The sequence below is a fragment of the Pogonomyrmex barbatus genome, unplaced genomic scaffold (genome assembly GCF_055798465.1).
Source record: "Pogonomyrmex barbatus isolate J1 unplaced genomic scaffold, ASM5579846v1 scaffold2, whole genome shotgun sequence".
Lineage (NCBI taxonomy): Eukaryota > Metazoa > Arthropoda > Insecta > Hymenoptera > Formicidae > Pogonomyrmex > Pogonomyrmex barbatus.
In genome coordinates, this window is record NW_028297116.1 from 20,443,704 (window position 1) to 20,463,135 (window position 19,432).

A 19,432-nucleotide genomic window follows, 5' to 3' on the forward strand; every position below is an offset into this window, starting at 1 on the left:
GGAATAAAACAAATTGTCTTTTGATATATACGTATAAATCCGACAAACTTAATAACTGCGCGAGCTATCAACGTTTATTATAACATGCATCGTAAGATGTTCCGAACATCATTTAGAATTCATCGCGACTTTGATTCGAAAAGAAAATATGAAAATGCGGAGCGATACGTAACACCACATGCCCACGAGCGTGGTCGATGGTTGAATGATAACGCGTTGCGCACGCAAATACAATACCCGTCGATTGTAAACAAAGTACCAAGGCCGCGCGCTATTGTATCGCTATTTCAAACACAAAGGTTTCAATGTTTATAACAAAATTATAAATAAGGTATACATCTTTCCGTTGGACTTTACACACGGAGAAAATATCAGGAACAGGAATAAATATTAAATTTTGAAAATGGAAATTCGGAATAACGTTAATATTAGTAATTATGTAAGATTTTAGAAGTAGCAAAATTATATAATATGTGATGTACATATTTTATAAAAATATATAATGTTAAAAAATAAATGGCGCGCGCAAAGCGCGCGTTTTGTACTGTTCTAGTTTAATAAATTTTATATATTAATATATGTTTCCAAAGAAAATTTAATGAATTATACATTATTACTTTTATATTATTTATATTATTTTTACATGTTACATATGTACGTACATATATAATTTCTTAAAACATTTACATTATTTTATTTATATTTTTTTGCAAGATTATTTAATAACTTCTAAGCAATTAATCAGACATTTCGTAATAGAAATGCGAAAGACAATATAAAATAACGAGGTAACACAATAAAACTCTATTTTATGATTTAATTTAATGGACTTTCAATTTTTAATGCTCAAAAATTATTATTTTATGTTCATTAAGACATCTCATTTTATAATTATTTATAAATAAGAATGGAAAGTTTTGTTTCTACACAAGATACAAATGAATTAAAATGTGAGTCAAATTGACTTCCACACGTCAGACTTCCAGCACCTATTGATTAAATTAATTTCAATATATATGTATGTGCTATTATCAGACATTTTGTTTTTTATTTCATGTTAACGTCATCTAAAAGTCAAATATGGCTTTATTAATTTTAATACATATATAGAGAAACAATTTATAATCTTTAAAAAGATTGAAAGTCATAGCATTAATCGGTATAAAATACTAATTCATCATATATTTATTTACAAAAAGTATCCTTCATATATTTTGTTAGACTTAGAATAATATAAATATTCTTAAGCTGAAATTGTTTCTCGACAAAGCTGGGTTTTATATAAGAAGAGTTTTAAACGTTTGCATGCTGCTGTAATACGTTTTCGGCTTTTGCGATATGGAATTTAAGAAAAGTAGCTTATAAATCCTATCATAAAAATAATTTCAAAATCGTGATTCCATTTTGCCCATTTTCGTGATTTTTTTTAAATAAATTACATTGAGAAATTGCGTTTTTTAACAAGCACACGTATATTCACGATAACAAACAACTTTTGTATATATACTTTAAAATTTTGATACGTTCCGCTAAAACGCGTAAACCCAATTGTGCATTACGCGAAGTAAGATATGCACTTTTTAAAGTTTTACAGCTTTTATATGATCTGCAATGTAACAAAAGAAGAGCTCAATGTCGCCTCAGTCCTGATGGAAAGAGTATCCGATATTACATGTACGCGTAACATTCTCTTTGCCAAGAAATTCATAAGAATAAGGTATAACTTAGCGAAAAGCATGCAGAGTCGCAAACAGTCTCGTCTAATATATGCGCGACGCGTCTTCGCTCGTTGCTCGGATAACTTTCTTCGTCGAGGTTTTAAGCGGTCGGACGGTCAACTTTATACGTCCGCGCTGGCGAATTATGGAAATCCTTCCTGAAAAAGTTCAAAGTGCGACGAGACCACGCTAACGTGTCAAAAGGTTCAAGTCGTTGTTAAAGTACGTCAGAACTTTTGACAAAAAGCATTAATGTTTGTCCTGACGCTATCACGCTTATCATTTTACCACCGCGATTACATATTTGCGAATAGCGGAGATCGATCGCGGAAGTATTTAATATAAATGACGTGATTAATCCACTTGCTAACAAAGATTCTTAAATCAATAATTTGCCCTAGGGATTCCAAGATTTAAACTTCTCTATCGAACATCAAATTTACTAAAATTATTAAAAAACAATTATTAAAAAAAAAAAAAAAATACCTATTTCAGTTTGATGATATAGACCGATGTCGTTTTTGCATATTTTTAAATTGTAAAATCCCTTATTTTCCCTCTTGTTTTGTTACAAAAATAGTGGCTTAATCAACGTTGAATAATGTTGTGCAAATATTGTTGCAAACGCTACGAGCTTAGGAGGCGGGATAATAAAAAAGCGTGCCGCATTATAAGATTAAAGAAGTCCATATATCTCTACGATACAATGTTTGTCACGACTTGATTTACTCGCGGTAGCGGGAAGGGGAGAGGGTGGTAATTTGCGCTCGCAGGTGGCTGTAGTAAATCTCGCGGAATCGCGTCCGTGTCGAAGGTTTCTGCGCCCTTCGACGATAAGTAGTCATAACGATCCAAGTGCGGAATGGAACGCGCTGCCACGTGCTGCGTCGCTCGCAAAACGTCGCCGCGTCACGCTGAAAACGCAGGACCACGTCCGAGAACTACGAGCACACGAGACGCGTAAAGCGTGTTCCGCATGCGGCGCGAACGATCGTAAAACGTCGAAATGCCGCTCTGGATCATTGGCTGGATGATTGCGGAGGAACTGACTTGAAATTTTCTACGTGAACGCCGCAGAAACGCCGCGTGAAATCCGCGCGTGCTTTACGAGATCAGTGACAGTTTGATGTTTCTGACAGAAAATCGAAATTAATGTAAATTAATGTATTAAAGTAAATTAAAATAGATAAATAGGTACGTGTAAACTGAGATGTTCAAACGAGAAGTTTAAGCATTATTCAAGAGACCTGTCGCAACTACCGATTTGCTTCTTCTTGTAATATTGTTAAGCATAAAAAAGATTAAGAGACATAGTACTTTTTTATTTTTGACCCAATTTGAAATTTAAGGGATGAAACAGTCTCTTTAACATTGATAATTGTTTTCTTTGAGATCAAATATGAGCGTTAGCTGAAACGATGAGATATACAAGATAAATGTAAACGAAAGCTATAAACGATGAGATGTAAAATGCAAAACTTTTATGATTTTCTATGTACTTTAATGTGTATTTAGATAAATGTATATTCAGATTTTTTAAAAATTTAATATTTAATATTTTAATATTCTTTAAAATACCACATCTCTCATTATTATTTTTGTGAAATTTAAATTTCTTCTGAAAGTAAAGATTAAAAGAAACTTACGCCAAATTCAATCATACATATAAAAAAATTATTTAAAATTAAAAAAACTTCATCTTTTGAAAAATAAAAAATGTCACATTTCAAGAAGAATTAAATTGATTTCAAAATAGTTGTGACAAGTCCATTATTAGTCAGGTAGGATTTCTGCTTCTTGTATTTAAAAAAAAAACATAACCCATGTGTTTTTGTTGTCTAAAATGATCTGTCTTGTAAAAAATGATTGATCGTTGATAAAAAAGTAAAACATACGATCATTCACATGACATGATATTTGCATAATTTTTTAGTTAAAATACATTACAATTAAAATAAATTAGAGATGAAAATTGAAAGACCAAAAAATGCAAAAATACATAATATTGTACGTGTTAAGCACTTGATTTCTTGTGTATATTTATATTTATTTTTATATAAAGCAATAAATATTGTCTGATAAGCAACAATATTCTGATTTGTTTCCAGATTTGTTTCCACAATAAAGATCTTTCGTATATTTACGGAAATGAATTTATACACAAGTTATCTGAACCATAGCGCGCAGCTTCAAGTGCGACGTGCGACTGTACTTGCGCAGTGGCGTTTCTTCAGGGCTAAGATCCAGAGGCAGCGGTACTGTGTTCAGCGAGAGGTTAGGTTTTGACATGAGATAGTAGCATATGCTAATAATACGTTAAATTATAAATAAATAATCGTGGCATAAATACGATTAAGATCTAATATGGATCCGGCTTTACTCAGAGAGCGAGAGCTCTTCAAGAAACGTGCTCTGGCCACACCAGTGTGAGTATTCATGTTTATCCTTTTTTTCTATCCTTATTGTTTTATCGATATTATATTGTATTCGAAGAAAAAATTAAAAAATGAACAATAATAATTTATTTTTAAGTAAAAGCTTAATCTCATATGGATAATTTTGTTTTATCAATTATATAAATAAACTTTACATAACCTAATACTACCACTGTGTATACCAGTACTGTGTATGTCAAATATTCACATGTCAAATATTATATCATATTTGTAATCTATATTATATATATTTGACTTATTTACACGAAGATTTACACGAAAATGTAAATATATTTTTTAATACAATTACAGAATTGATAAAAAGAAACAGGATAAGGAAATTGTGAAAGATGAATCGTCAAAGAAGAACGAATCACCAAAGAAGAAACCTAAACCATCGTTGGTATCTACAGGCCCGAAATTGGATATGGTTAATTATAAAACCATGACAGGTAGTACGCAATATAAATTTGGTGTATTAGCAAAGATAGTAAAACATATGAAGACAAGACATCAGGATGGAGATGATCATCCATTAACATTAGAAGAGATTCTGGATGAAACAAATCAATTAGATGTTGGATCGAAGGTATTGACTGTTTTCTCTTGCATTCTTATTTTATATTTATATCTTCTAATGGAAGCAAGCTATATATTTTTTTATATTTAGGTCAAGCAATGGCTACAGACTGAAGCTTTAGTACAAAATCCTAAGATTGAAGCAACCGATGGCAGATTTGTCTTTAAACCTATGTATAAAATTAAAGACAAGAAATCCTTACTGAGACTTTTAAAACAACATGATTTGAAAGGTCTCGGTGGTATATTATTGGAAGATATACAAGAAAGTTTACCACATTGTGATAAACATTTAAAGGTAAATATAATAAATCTTATATCGAAATTTACTTCTGCAATTGGAAAAACACTAATATTATATATTTCAGAATTTACAAAACGAAATATTGTATATTACACGACCACTCGATAAGAAAAAAATTGTCTTTTATAATGACAAGACAGCACAATTCCCCATTGATGAGGAATTCCAAAAATTATGGAGAGCTGTTGCAGTGGATGCTATGGATGATCAAAAAATAGATGAATATCTTGAAAAACAAGGAATTAGATCGATGCAGGATCATGGACTTAAAAAGCCAGCGCCAATCAAACGAAAGAAACCTGTTAATAGAAGAAAACAGTTTAAGAAACCAAGAGATAATGAACATTTAGCAGATGTTTTGGAAACATACGATGATTAAGTAAAAGTTTCATTGTTCTGTCAGATACAATAAACTTTTACATAGATATGAGATAATATCATGTAAATAAAATTATATTCCATTTATTTTGTAAATTATTATTTTAAGTAAAAATTATTGTAAGCTCATAAATGTTCTTGGACATTTTCATTTTCTTTGCTCATTTCCTTTGTGAATTATTATTAGGAAACGATAATATAAATGTCAAATGTATGTTTATAGAGTACAATGTATGTTTACACTAATAATCTTTTAACAACGTGACTATATAATTTATTTCAAACATATAATAAATAAGTAAAACATTTACATTTCACATTGTAAATACAAAATAAATATAGAATTGTAAGTTGCGATACTTATATAAATTATATGTACGTTGCACATTCGGCCTTTTTTTAGATTTAAATGATTGACTCGTTTAATCTGGTGATACAGTAAAAAAATTATAAAATATGTTACTATATATATTACTATATATTACTAATATATTTTTTGAGAATATTATATAACTATCAGAAACGCAGTTCATTTTTTCTATATTACATTTTTTTCTTGAACTGAACTTTTCTAGTGCATCAGGAGTCATAGAGTCAGTTTTAAGAATTTTTGTAGGTGTATTATTAAAAATTTATACATACCCTACATTTTATTTGATATGAATCTTTACACCTAGAAATTAAAAACTATGATATTTTCTTTGGCATTTGTCGTTTCATTTTTTTCATTTATTATATAGTAAACGATTATATTCCCGAATTGTCCTATTTTCTTTTCTTGCATTTCCCCGAATACAATATCGATTTTTCATTATTCATTTGGGATATTTCCTTTTCTTTATATTTGTAATACACATATATACTTCGAACAATAATTTAATCTTTTGGTAAAGCAGAATCGCTTTTTCCTCGTGAGTAAGCACGTGTCGCTTTACTACCGAGCATTCTGTCCAGCAAAGATTGTTTGTTTCTTCTTCTGGCTGCAAGAACTTCTCTGCATAATTCGTGGAAAGATTCTGCAACTTGAGCAACCTATAAAAGTTATTTGGCTGTTTAGATAAAACTTCTAAAACCAGAAGCAACAAATTATCAAATATCGCAATTACCTGTTCAGCTGCTGTTATTTCACTAAACCAACATTCGAAATCCTTTGCTAATATCTCTCCCTCTTCTGCGCTGACTTGTCGTAAATGGACCATATCAGCTTTATTTCCCACAAGGGCAAGAGGCATCGCAGCTTCAGGATCTGCTACTGCCAGAGCTTCTTTTGCTTTTCTGACAAAATTGAATGAGTTCCTGTCTGTTATCGAATAAACCAATAGCAAGCCGTCTGCCCATTGTAAAGTTTCTATTGATGGCAGCTCATTCTCAGTCTAAAATGTTATTTAAACATTATATATAAAAAGTTACCTATACATTATAATATAATATGCGAGAAAAAGATTTTATTATATACAATAATTACTTTTGGACATGTATCTAAAATTTCAAAAAGAATTGGTTCCCCATCGACTAGTACTTCATGTTTGTATCTGGTTTCTGGGAAAAAAATAAAACTTAATACATGTATAATAATCATTATTCCTAAATCATACAATTTTGCTTAAAAGTAAAATTTTATGATATTTTATAATAATATATTTTTTAAAAAATTTTAAATACATTCTGTTCTGTTTCTTTTTTGAAGGACTTGATTTACAATCATTGTCGCTTTTGTAATTGCTAATTTTTTATTTAATGGATTTTTACATTGTTCGTTTTTATTTCATGATTTATTCGTCAATCATCATCGACTAATACTTCATGTTTGTATCTGGTTTTTGAGAAGAAAATAAAACTTAATACATGTACATTATTCCTAAAACAAATATACAATTTTGTTTAAAAGTAAAATTTTATGATATTTTATAATAACATATTTTTTACTTTTTAAAAAAATTTAAATACATTCCCTTTTCTTTCTTTTTTGAAAAACTTGATTTACAATCAATGTCGCTTTTGTAATTGCTAATTTTTTATTTAATGAATTTTTACATTGCTCGTTTTTATTTTATGGTTTATTCGTCAATTCTTTTAACAAATAATAATTTTCTTTCTTTTGTTTATAAAATATTATAAGAAATATTCTTCGACAAGATACGAATTACTGACAAAATTGCTTCATAATAATTTAAATAAAAATATTAGAATAATTGCATTCATTGTATTTTATCATGACGCAAACACATGATTTCCTTATTCTATATTAAATAAAAAAGAACACACACACATTCTTGCTCGCAGATTTAAAAAAAATATGACATAATTATCTGTATAATTTTCTGCCGCGTGAATATTTAGAAACTAAATTTATGCGTCATTAAGCGGTGCCTCAAATCGGATTTACCTTTGAGATGCTAACTCGGCACGTGCTTTCTCCTGTCTACGACCGCGTCTGTATTTTCGCAAAACGAAAAGTTTTGTTCGAGTATCAACCTCGCATTAGTACCCGTCCTGTCTAGTGTCAAATTCGTCTCCGATAAATTTAGAACGGACGCGGACAGAGGTATGCAGAGGGAGAATGTACGTAGCTTTAGAAGTGGATTACAGTTGCTGGCAATTTTTCAAACTGACACTATTCTATTATACACTTTGCCATGCGCACTTTGCCAGTTTTGTAAGTTAAACGAGTTAACAAGAATCAACGAGAAGTACGATGCAGTCGAATCTACGTTTACAATCACATTTCTACCGAGAAACTCGGCTGAAGTAATTTCTAAGATGCGGTACGACTTAACAAATAAATATCGAAAATCAATTTAATTTGTGAAATCATGTTGTATTCGTTATATTCGACGCTAACGAATTCGCGGAACAAAAACGCAAAACGAAATGCGATAACAGTCTGGTTATCAAATTAATCTACAGATTCTACAAAAATAGCACATGCGTATATTGTCTTTCGACAATATTTTAAATATTTTGTAACAACAACGAATCGTGTTTTACTGCGTTTTGTATAATGGATGCCGTTATCCATTATACAAAAAGCGCGAACATCGAATCATAAGGTTGTTCCTTTTAGTTAACTAACATCGTTCCTTTTTCCTTTTTTTTTTCTTTACTTTGAAAGAAAAGGAAGAAAGATGAATGATGTAAGAAGTTCAGTTAAATAGAACGAATCTAAAAGTTTTATCATTTGCACAATAATATTCGGACAAATAAGTAATGCCGCGAATCATTCCGTGTGGCGTCTCGTTATTCCTTCCCGAAATGTGATCGGAATCATTTCTTACAAATAACAAGCTTTCATCAATTCGATCAATTGATTTTCGCGATTAACGTTTGGAACACGTATCGAGGCAATGGCTGTTTATCAAAAGTATTTTACCGCACGTTTCTATGAAATAAAATCTGAAGTTCTACAGATAAAAGTATATAAAGAATTCTTTCATTGAAACTTGTAATAATTTTTTTTTAACAATTTTTGCATTCGAATATTCGTCGCTTACACAATAAAAGCTGATACAAATCAATCATTTATTAATAATACATATATTTTACATTTGTACATGTAAATGGTATTGCACGTGCAATACTAAATTTTGAATGTACTCGTTTAAATTTCAGGATTTTAATTTAATTAGTCATTAAATTGATCTGCGAAATATTCTATGATGCTGGAAGGAAGATGCCAATGTATTTGTCGTAGCTTTTTAGGAATTGATGAAACGCGATAAAGGAAAACGGTCTAAACGTGTATAGGGAACTATACGCATATTCGGCGCATACTTAAAGTGTAATATGTACTTTAAATATTTCGTAGTGTCAAAAAAAAAAAAAACTAAACAGCGCTTGGTGCACCTTGTATTTTGCCGTGTAGATAACGCGCTCCTTGTGTACATACACAAGATCGAACGTTGGCGGACGTTGTTGTGCTATCATTCGCACGGATAACGCCCGAACAAGCAAGTAGTGCTGCGAGCTGTTCCGCGTGTTATTAGCTCTCGAAATGGCAAGCGCGGCAGGCATTAAGAGCAAACAAACGGGATTAATTCTTGCGAATAATTAGAAATCAAGTAGCGCGTACGTATATAATATGCGCATTATATCGAATAACGCGCGCTCAAGGAAGCAATATATCCCGCTTATTAATGTATAGTATATTTCGATAAATGTATTTTACTGTGAAATGATTACGATTGTATGAACGTAATTTATAAAGTAGAGACCGTGATTCCTCAAAAGAGCGTGGAATTCCCCAAAATTTTCGTTTATACATAATTTTGGCTTATAATTAAATTATAACTTTTTATTTGTACGAGTAATTCTAATGAGAGATTTTGACGTGTGTGGCGATGTAACGTGGCTAAATTGAATCCTTAAATTCTTTGTAAAACATTTTATATTTATATATAATAATTAAATATAATTGTATGTGAGGCATTATACATAAAATATATCCATATATAAAAATATATAGAAGTGATGATACATGTATAATTATATATAAATATAAATATAAATATAAATATATATATATATATATATTAATTATACATAATTAATCATATGTAATTGAATTACATATGATTTGACAATTATACATAATTAATCGTATGTAATTTGTAAATGAACATATTCTATATATAACTATACATGGAAAATTTTTTACTGAGTTAGTTGATTCGTTAATGAAATCGCAGAAATATTTGCGTGCTAATTAAGATCAATAAATCGACAGTTATATTGACATAGTGCAATATTCATCGGAATGATATGGCAGTATTAGTAGCTGTCGATAGCTGTAGATGTACATACATTAAATATGCGTTTCCATCTCATTTACCGTACGTGAAGCATGAAGTCGCGGAAGTTGGAGAATAGAAGATAGAACGATAGGATAAAAGAACATCAGAAAGAGAAAATGTCTCGCAAGATATCGTATAATAATGTCATTTGAATGATATCAGATTTTACGTAGACGATTGTTTCGCCCCTCGGCCGAATTCTCAATTAATCTTTAATTTAAATTTGATCTTCGAACCGATCTTTGTCCGCGATACGAGATACCTCCAAATGTCTCCTGACACTTGTCAAACAAATGTCACCTGATACGCTTTTGAGATGAGTTTTGAATTTAACTATAAATACGGGCCTAAGACTCTTTTCACCTGATTGATGATCGTATTCCCCGATGTATCTCCTCGTCAGAAATCTCACTGTCAATGCTGAAACATAATGGAAATATATACCGTTTCGCATATAGTTGAAGCGTCACATAATTATATTGTACATGTTATAATTGAGTTGGCAAACTGTAATGACAGGCCACTCGTGCAACGTCGCGTCTCGGATTCGTATGCATCGTGTTGATCTATATTTCGTCCGTTTGTTACAGTCGTGTCTATTTATACAAGAGCAAATCAACACGAATATACTACCTCTCAGCGTAATTATTACACTACAAACAATATTTAATATTTAATCGTATTTTGCTAAAGAAATTCAGGAAGAGAGCTAAGAAAATCAATAGTTGAGTTTGCGTAATTAGGTTATATATAATTACTGCCAATTGCATAGCAGAATTATAAATGAAATCGTGAAATTTTGTTTATATATTACATACATTTATATTATTTGTTTATATTAATATAACTATATGCTATTTTAGTACATATAAATTGACCGATGAAATTCTATTTTATATAGAAATTTAAGCAAAAAGAAATTTTATGAATGAAATATTTTCTCAATGTACTGAACGTTATAGCTTTTAAGAAATTGAAGATTGTAAGAAAACATGCGTTAGATCTGACAAATAGAAACGTTCATTGTTTCTGTGATATGCAATCTTCGATACGCTATTGAAGCAATGTCCGTTCCATTAGTCTCAATGTTTTGCGTGAAAGTGATGAAAAGAGGTTGATCTCGCGCTGACACGTGATCTTCTCTCGATCTTCTCTCGATATGATACCGCATCTGAACATATTGCGATTTGATCAGGAGAAACGAGAGCTACAACCTAGTGACACGCTTCGAGGTATACCACACTATTTTTACCACAAACTCAAACCTACGGCGCCACAAAACCTTGCGCGAGTGATGCCTTAACGCCACCACGTCTTATCCATTTGTTTTTAAATGTATGAATTTCTTTTCGAACTCTCAGTTTATATCGAATCAAATAATATCACCAATTAATCCGAATTTATTGTAAAATTAATATTTTGATAAAAATTAATAAATCAATACAAATAGAAAAATTTATATTAATCTAAGGAAGAAAAAGTAAATAAAAGAAAAGTAATTTTTAAATCAAACTAAATTTAGCATAATGAATTTTTTACTAAGATTTATACAAATTTATAAAACGAACATATTATAATTCTATGAATGCAAAAACATTACAATCTGTGTGGAATATATTTCTATCTGATATAAATAAATATATGTATTGTCTTCTAAAATATAAGTCAATCTTTTGATCGACAGGAATGCGTGTATGTTTCAAAGATCAGTAAATTTATTAGCGATCGGTTTATTTGCGTTGGAAATTTGTGGCTCACGATCGTGTCTCCTTGATTTAATCTCAATGTCAGTAAAAGAGTTTTGTTTTAAATTTTTAGATATATGAAATTTTTGAAAAAATCTTGCTACAAAAATTAAATTTTAAATATTAAAATAGCAATTTCTATTAAAAACAGATAAAGGAATAATTACATAAATACCGTTACAAGAGAAAAAAAGAACAATATAATGAGAACAATATATATATATATATATATATATATATATATATATATATATATACATAAAAGAGAACAAAAGTTTTTTAAAAAGATTCTTTAAATATTTATAAAATTAAAATATCTTTCAAAATGTTTTGCTTAAATAATGTGTATTAAAATGAAATACAATGCATTATTGCCTTCTTCATCGCATCTGTATTGCCTTCTACGTTGTGCAAAACTCTATTAGAAAAACTGTTTTTTACATGTCATTGTTTGGCATTTATGTTGCTTCACGAAATATTTTCTTGATATAAAGTTTCGATCGTAAAGAAATGTTATGGAAATCATGACGAATTATGACTTGATTACGATCCAGGGCAGATTTTGAAGTAAAATTTTATAAATAGCGATCACGTATTTTGCGGTCAACAGAAAAGACGTATGGCTCTGACGAAGACCGACCAATTATTTATTCATCTATGCCTTTACACGTGCCATTATTGAAAATATATTAACTGTTCTCAGGTTCCTCAACGCGTATCTCGTATGTGTGGAATATGATTCGTGCTACTTGCACTTGAATTTAGAGCGAAGACAATTAACGCGCAATTATTTCTTTCTCGATTTCGTTTAATCGATTGTTCGTAAAATAATAGCTCGATTTTGTGCGCAATACGAGTAGTGTGTGAAATAGATTTTGTTCTTAATTACACGCCCCAAGGTCTTTCGATTTATGCCAGATTCGCAAACGCTTGAGATGAGAATCTATAGTTAATGCGACCATTGAGTACTTCCTGTCTTTCGCTATTAATGAGAGTTAAAATAGAAGTAGTTGCGCAAAAACACTTTTAAAAACTTAGTATTAAAGTATTTTTTAGTGTAACTATTTCATCTATTAACAAATAAAAAAAATACTCGAAAATTTTATTATAATTATATTGTGAAATTAAAATAATAAAAAATAATATAAAAATAATTAAAAAAAATAATAAAAAAGTATGCACATCATTTTTATATAAAAGTTTAAAGTTCAGTTTATTATTTTATTATTAATTTGCCTATTTCGCAAAAAACAGGAGTCTGTTCTTGTAAAATTACGCAATGCCTGCATTCTCATATCTCAATGTGATATAAATTATATCATGAAAATTAATATATATTTTATATTTCTTATAATAAAAATTAATTGTAACATTTTTACTTTACAATTTCATTAAAATTAATATTTTTAATTAATATAAAAAAGTTAAATTTGATTATAAATTTTATTAGAAATTTCGTCCTATCAAAATACATTCACTTACCGCTTTTGCCGACTCCTGGAGCTCCTATCACAGCCACCTTAACTTCGCACAGTGAACTCTTCTTCCTTCTGATGCCTCTAATTGCATTTGACGTCATACTATGAGCATTTGTCACTGACAGAAAAATAAATACAGAAGAAATTATCATATAAAAACGTCTAATAAATATCTATCAAAGATTCCGAAAGCATGCCGAATTATTTTCAGTCAAGAATGTTTTCAAAATTAAATGCCCTTATAATTTTTAATTTTAAATATTTCTAATTTTAAGTATCTTTATACATTTTGCAAAATAAAAATATTACACTTTTATAAAACACAAAAATTTATAAACTACAATTGTTATAACTATTATTACTTATTTTTAATAAGTTAATTATTTTTAATCATAATACTTTTATTTTGCAATATACAAATAGTTATTAAAATTACAATCTCTCTATTATTATTAATAAAATTAAAAAATTTATAAGCGCTTGCGTTAAAAAAATTAATTATATTTGAGAGGAAGAATAAAATTCGCATGTTCTTCGTTTGTTGTTAGAAACTTCATCGTGAAATTAATACCATGTTTTCTGGATTATCGAACTAGAATTCATTTACCGGGTGTTTCATTTCCTCTAGAGTGCAATAAAAAAAAAAAGCGAAAATTTTTACAGCACTTCGTGGCTACATCCGCTGCTTGTTTCTCTTTGGACGCGTGTTTGAATAAGTCGCGCTACACTTCGGAAGAGGAAGAGAGCGCCTGTCTAGAAACGCAGAAAGGGAGAAAAAGACGGAGCGAGAAGAGTGGATAAGAAGAGAAGGCAAGATGTGACGGGTACATTAATAGAACGGTTTGCACACACATGTTCCGTGGAATCTCGGGAATTTCTTCCACTGTCTAACAATGTACCGAGGTTACGAATACCGGGCGCGATGAGGACGATAGTGCGGTTTGTTACGAAATTTCCGTGTAATGTCATGCTCGTCGATGGCATATATTCGACATTGCTTTTAATCGAACCCATTAAAGTCCATAATAACTGTGGTTTAACCGTATTATGACGGTATATAATATAATTTAGACAATTAGTAAATCTTGGAATGTGCACGGGCAAACTTGATACAAGCGCTTTCCTTTTAATCTCTAAAGTATGCACCGATGTACTTAACGACACACTTTCCTAAATGAATGCATGTTAACGGGTCTTGGGACATTTCACCGCATAACAAAGTAGTCGTGATCCTGTAGCGTAGATATAAATAAGCGCTGTATTATAACATAATACAGACATAAAAATATGCAAATGAATACATCTAATGTAAGTGGACAATATTTAATGTGAATAAATAGGTATTTTCGCTGAGAAATACTTTCTCTCTTTCGTTGCGTAACTGTGGAACATTTTTCACCTTTTTTTTTCATCTATTTCAACATTTCATAATTTTGCAGCATTATCTCAGAGCGTGAGAAAAATTACTATACATATTTAACTTTAAATCTATAAAATATATATCTATAATTTATATATAATTGTTCTTTACATTTGAAAAAACTTCCTTAACAAATTTGACGTAAAAGTATTCACAATTGCTATGTATGATAATTTTTTTATGTAAGTCAAAAATAATTATCTTATAGTCAATAGCTTACAAACAATTATATACTACTTATTATCGATATAAATATGTATAATTAAACTATCTCTTGGAACTTACCGGTCAGCTAAAATACACTCTGTTGCTATACTGTTTTACTGTTCTGCTCTACACGCTTTATCGATTCATATCGTGATCGAGTTCGTCGTGTAAGAAGAATGCACAATTTTAATTCGAATGTCGAATACAGAAAGTTTCGCTGACGATTAATTTTGCGGCCTAAGATCAAAGGATCGAACGCGAGCGTCGCGGATTTGCCATCGGTGATCGAACATAGCAAACTTATCTACCGAACTGCATCAATTCATAAGAAAACGAAGGAAGATGGATCGCTCGATGATCGCGCGTCTGTCACGTGAACAGGCAGTAGCTTCGTTCGAATTGGCGGCTTTCCGAACCGCCGTGGCACTTGGTCTCAGCGCGACTGTCTCGCCCCATTCTCTTCTGGTGGCTCGCGAGGCCCGCCAGTTCCCTTATTTCTCTTAAGCCGTGTACACGCGGTACCCGCTTCCGGTACAGATGTGTGCGCAGACGAAGGTCGAGATTTGAAACGGCTCATGTCCCTCCGAGTCTTTCGAACGTGCCGTCTTTGCGTCCGGATAAAATTGGAGCGGACGTATGCGCCGAGATGGGAAGCCGAGATGTAACCAATGTTTCCTAGAAACGCAGAAACTTCGCCAATATAAATTGTAATTACTGATGATTATACAAAGGTCCGCGTGTCTTAATAAATGCTATGTAATTGCTGAATTAATTGGTGATTACTGATTCAGCAATTGTATAAAGCTTTTTAAAAATATATTAATTGTCTTCTCGTAAGAATTTGTAAATGATAAATAAATATAAAAATCTTGTGCGCAGGATACAAAGATTCATTTTTTTAGATTATTTTAAGTTGCTAAAAGTAATACTTCAAACGCAAAATTTTCTATTCAATAATAAATGTATGTATAAATAGATATGCACAATATGGATTATTACAATATAACTTTATACAGATTATACTTATTTTTTATGTCGTTGGGAATAGAAAAAAAGAAAAGAAAAAAGAAATCGCACAAATCACTATACAAATCAATATTCTTTACCAATAATATAAAAAAATATCCTGACAAAAATCAAAATTGTAATTTTGATATTAAAATATCATTTTGGCGATCATTAACCAATAATTTTAATTGTGATTTTAAATATTTGGTTTATCTTCATGTTGCTGTAAAGATAAAGACACAGCGTTTATCGACGAGATTTTGCACTTTGCTGCAGCAGATACAATTTGTTCATTTAGAGGAGCCACGTGTTGGTGAGCTCGAAAATTTCTTCCTTTCCGACCTCGTCAATCTGCTCTCGATGTCGTCGTCTCGATACCTCTGAGCAATCACCAAAGATCCAATTTACAATTCGCAATAGAACTGGTTTAACTCGATCTGAAAAATGATTCAGTTAATTATATTCAAAATTTTCTGAAAACTAATTTGCATTTACATGCAATAATAATTATTATAATTGATTTGTTTTAATAAATATTTTAAAATACATTTTTAATATATTCTTGCATCTTAACATTGTAATTAAATCATTTATGAGAAAGTTGTCATGAAAAATTATATCTACATAGAAAATTACATATGATAGATATAATAATCTTTATAATTTAAAAAAATGTAGAATATGATTATTTATAATGACTAATCTTTAAAAAGAATAAAGAAGAAACAATCAAATTTGTTTAAAAGTATTATACATAAAGTTTTTGATAATTTGATAGATTATATGATTTTTTTACTTGATTTTACTATTACTCTTTATAATAAGTGAACTTCATAACAATCCTGAGGAAAACCCTTCATTTCATGAAGAAATCGACAATTTTCTTTTGGAAGTTCATAATTCGCGTAATTCTTAAATTATAAACAGTTTTTCTATAAATAATAATTTGTTAATGTCTATTTCTATTAAGCAATATACGGAATAATGTGTTACCATTGTGAGAATTTATTTGTTTATTCACAGTCCTTGTTGATTTTCTTAATTGAGATGATTGAAAAGCAACTTGTTCATGTTCCTAAAAAATACGATAATCTGTTAATATGTTGGATTACAAAATGTAAAATGTTATGTAATTTGGAAAAAATATTATAACGGTCAATCTGCATATAATAATTAAATCTTGTTATTTTTATGTAAGTTTTTTACTATAAAAACCTATCGTTTTAATTACAATATTTAACATATTTAACATATTTAACATATTTAACATATTTAATGTATTTAACATATTTAATAACATAAAAATTCTATGTAATAATGATTTAAACAATTTAATATTATAATAATTGCATGTGCTTACATATCATAAAGTCAAGATTGTATATTCATCTTGCAATTTTTTTATCAATACCACTATCATTTATGTTCTCTTGCTCTTGAAATGTTTTTATCTGGAATTTTCTGAAATATAACAGATTTTTAAAAAGTGGATTTTTATTGTAGAATTTTTGTTTGCTTTCTTATTTGATATAATTTACTTGTCTGAAGGATAAATATAATTAATTTTTCTTAATTTATCGGAAACTTCCGTTATCGCTAGATATATTATTGTTATTATAAATGTGTTCTTGATAATTATTATTTTCATACATTAGTTTATACTCGCTGTCACTTTTGTTAATAATTTCTAAAACTGTACTAAAATCTGTTTAATTGTTATGAAAAATTTTCTTGCCACAAATCAATATTATTTTTTAATTTATCTGTCGAGATTGTCTACATTGTGGTTTTTATTTCCGGAGATGTATCATTCTACATTCTGTACCATTACTACATTGTCCTCCCATTGGCATTTCCCATCATTGGCCGTAGATTGTGAGCCATTGCTACAAATATTAATATATTTTTATCCTTATTTTGTGTGTGTATGTAATTATACGTATACTATCAAATTCTTATATAAACATACAGATATTTTCAATAAAGAAGAAATGCCTGCTATCAAATATGAGTTGAACTATTTGCATTCTTTATATATTAACTTAGTGACATTTTAGAACTTAATACATGAATGCAAAAGATTAAACAAACGATTTGGCGGCATGTTATCTTTATTGAAAATATACGGTTTATTCAATTCTGTTGAAAATTTGGTAATGATATAATTTGATATACTTATATCATATAATCAGTGTGACATAACATACATAGTTGATACCATTACTATATTCTCAATACATTGTTGACTCCATTTCGATGATAACGATTGTATGACTGTGTCGATGACGTTTATGTTTTTCGGTGTTGCTGGTACGAAATTCCTTCTTCTTATGTTTCCTATGAAATCCTCATATATTATTTAGTGAAACATTAATCTCTTTGAAGTGCGTTCACATTTGCATACTAAAGTCATATTTTTTATGTAGATTATGCTTTTAATTTACCAACTGACATAATCTGTAAATGAAAAGGATAAAGTATCTATACAAAAATATAACTGACCTCATCAATTTATGATTATTATCGTCAAAATTAGTTTTATTAATGCATTTTTGTCCATCCCTTATATCTTTTTCACATCCTTTTCGATACAATTCTAATATTCTTAGCTCTTCATTTTGATTATTTTGTTCTTTTACTTTTATCTTTCCTAATCCAATTTCGATTAAATCTAAAAATAATTTTAATTCATTTACAACAATATTCATCAAAATGAAACATGCTTTTAAAGCATCTAAAAGAAAATAATATAAACATGATTTATTTATATATTATAAAAATATATTATAAAGGTAATAAAAATATAAGTTTTACAAAAGCATAATAAATTGCGCTATATAAATTTAGCGCAATTTTATTTCTTTTTCTTTGTGTTTTAATAAAGGAAATTTAGCGAAAAAAATACTAAGAGCTCTAAAAAATTTATCTTTTTTGACTTCAAATAAAAAATATATTATAATTACTTAAATTAACTTTTACACCTTTTTTTATTAAATAATAATAGTTTGAGATATTTTAATAATAAATTCAAAGTTAGAAAATATTTATGACGAGATATTAAATAAAATCTCAATTATGTCTGAAAGTCAATCAAAAATTACAAACAGTGATAAAAGTTCTCTCTCTTTCTCTCTCTCTCTCTTTCTCTTCGTTTCTCCTTTCACTTGACATTTTTTTCTTTTTACTACTTACATGAACGTGACTTGGGCATATAATATAAAACGACGATATACAACATTAATGTGATTAACGAAAGGCGCTTCAGGTAGATGATCCACTCAAGCACACAGAATTTCTCGTCGAAATAATTTGATGAGTAAAGAAGGAAGTCATTTAAACGACGGGAGAAGACGTCACTTTCTCTTACCAT

General features: G+C 29.5%; 2 protein-coding genes across 2 annotated transcripts; one reads left to right on the forward strand and one right to left on the reverse strand.

Moving 5' to 3' along the window:
- Positions 1 to 3,920: 3,920 nt before the first annotated feature.
- Positions 3,921 to 5,547, forward strand: TfIIEbeta (transcription factor IIEbeta). Its single transcript, XM_011633480.2, has 4 exons — positions 3,921 to 4,144; positions 4,466 to 4,742; positions 4,824 to 5,030; positions 5,101 to 5,547. Exons 1-4 carry the CDS (start codon positions 4,083 to 4,085, stop codon positions 5,413 to 5,415), a joined length of 861 nt encoding a protein of 286 aa, XP_011631782.2. The 5' UTR covers positions 3,921 to 4,082; the 3' UTR covers positions 5,416 to 5,547.
- A 115-nt stretch (positions 5,548 to 5,662) lies between these two features.
- On the reverse strand, positions 5,663 to 15,536 carry LOC105423653 (ras-related and estrogen-regulated growth inhibitor). The gene is made up of 6 exons (XM_011633479.3): positions 15,133 to 15,536; positions 13,432 to 13,545; positions 10,568 to 10,624; positions 6,880 to 6,953; positions 6,521 to 6,787; positions 5,663 to 6,446 (listed from the first exon to the last, which is right to left on the reverse strand). Exons 2-6 carry the CDS (start codon positions 13,526 to 13,528, stop codon positions 6,291 to 6,293), a joined length of 651 nt encoding a protein of 216 aa, XP_011631781.1. The 5' UTR covers positions 13,529 to 13,545; positions 15,133 to 15,536; the 3' UTR covers positions 5,663 to 6,290.
- Positions 15,537 to 19,432: the final 3,896 nt, after the last annotated feature.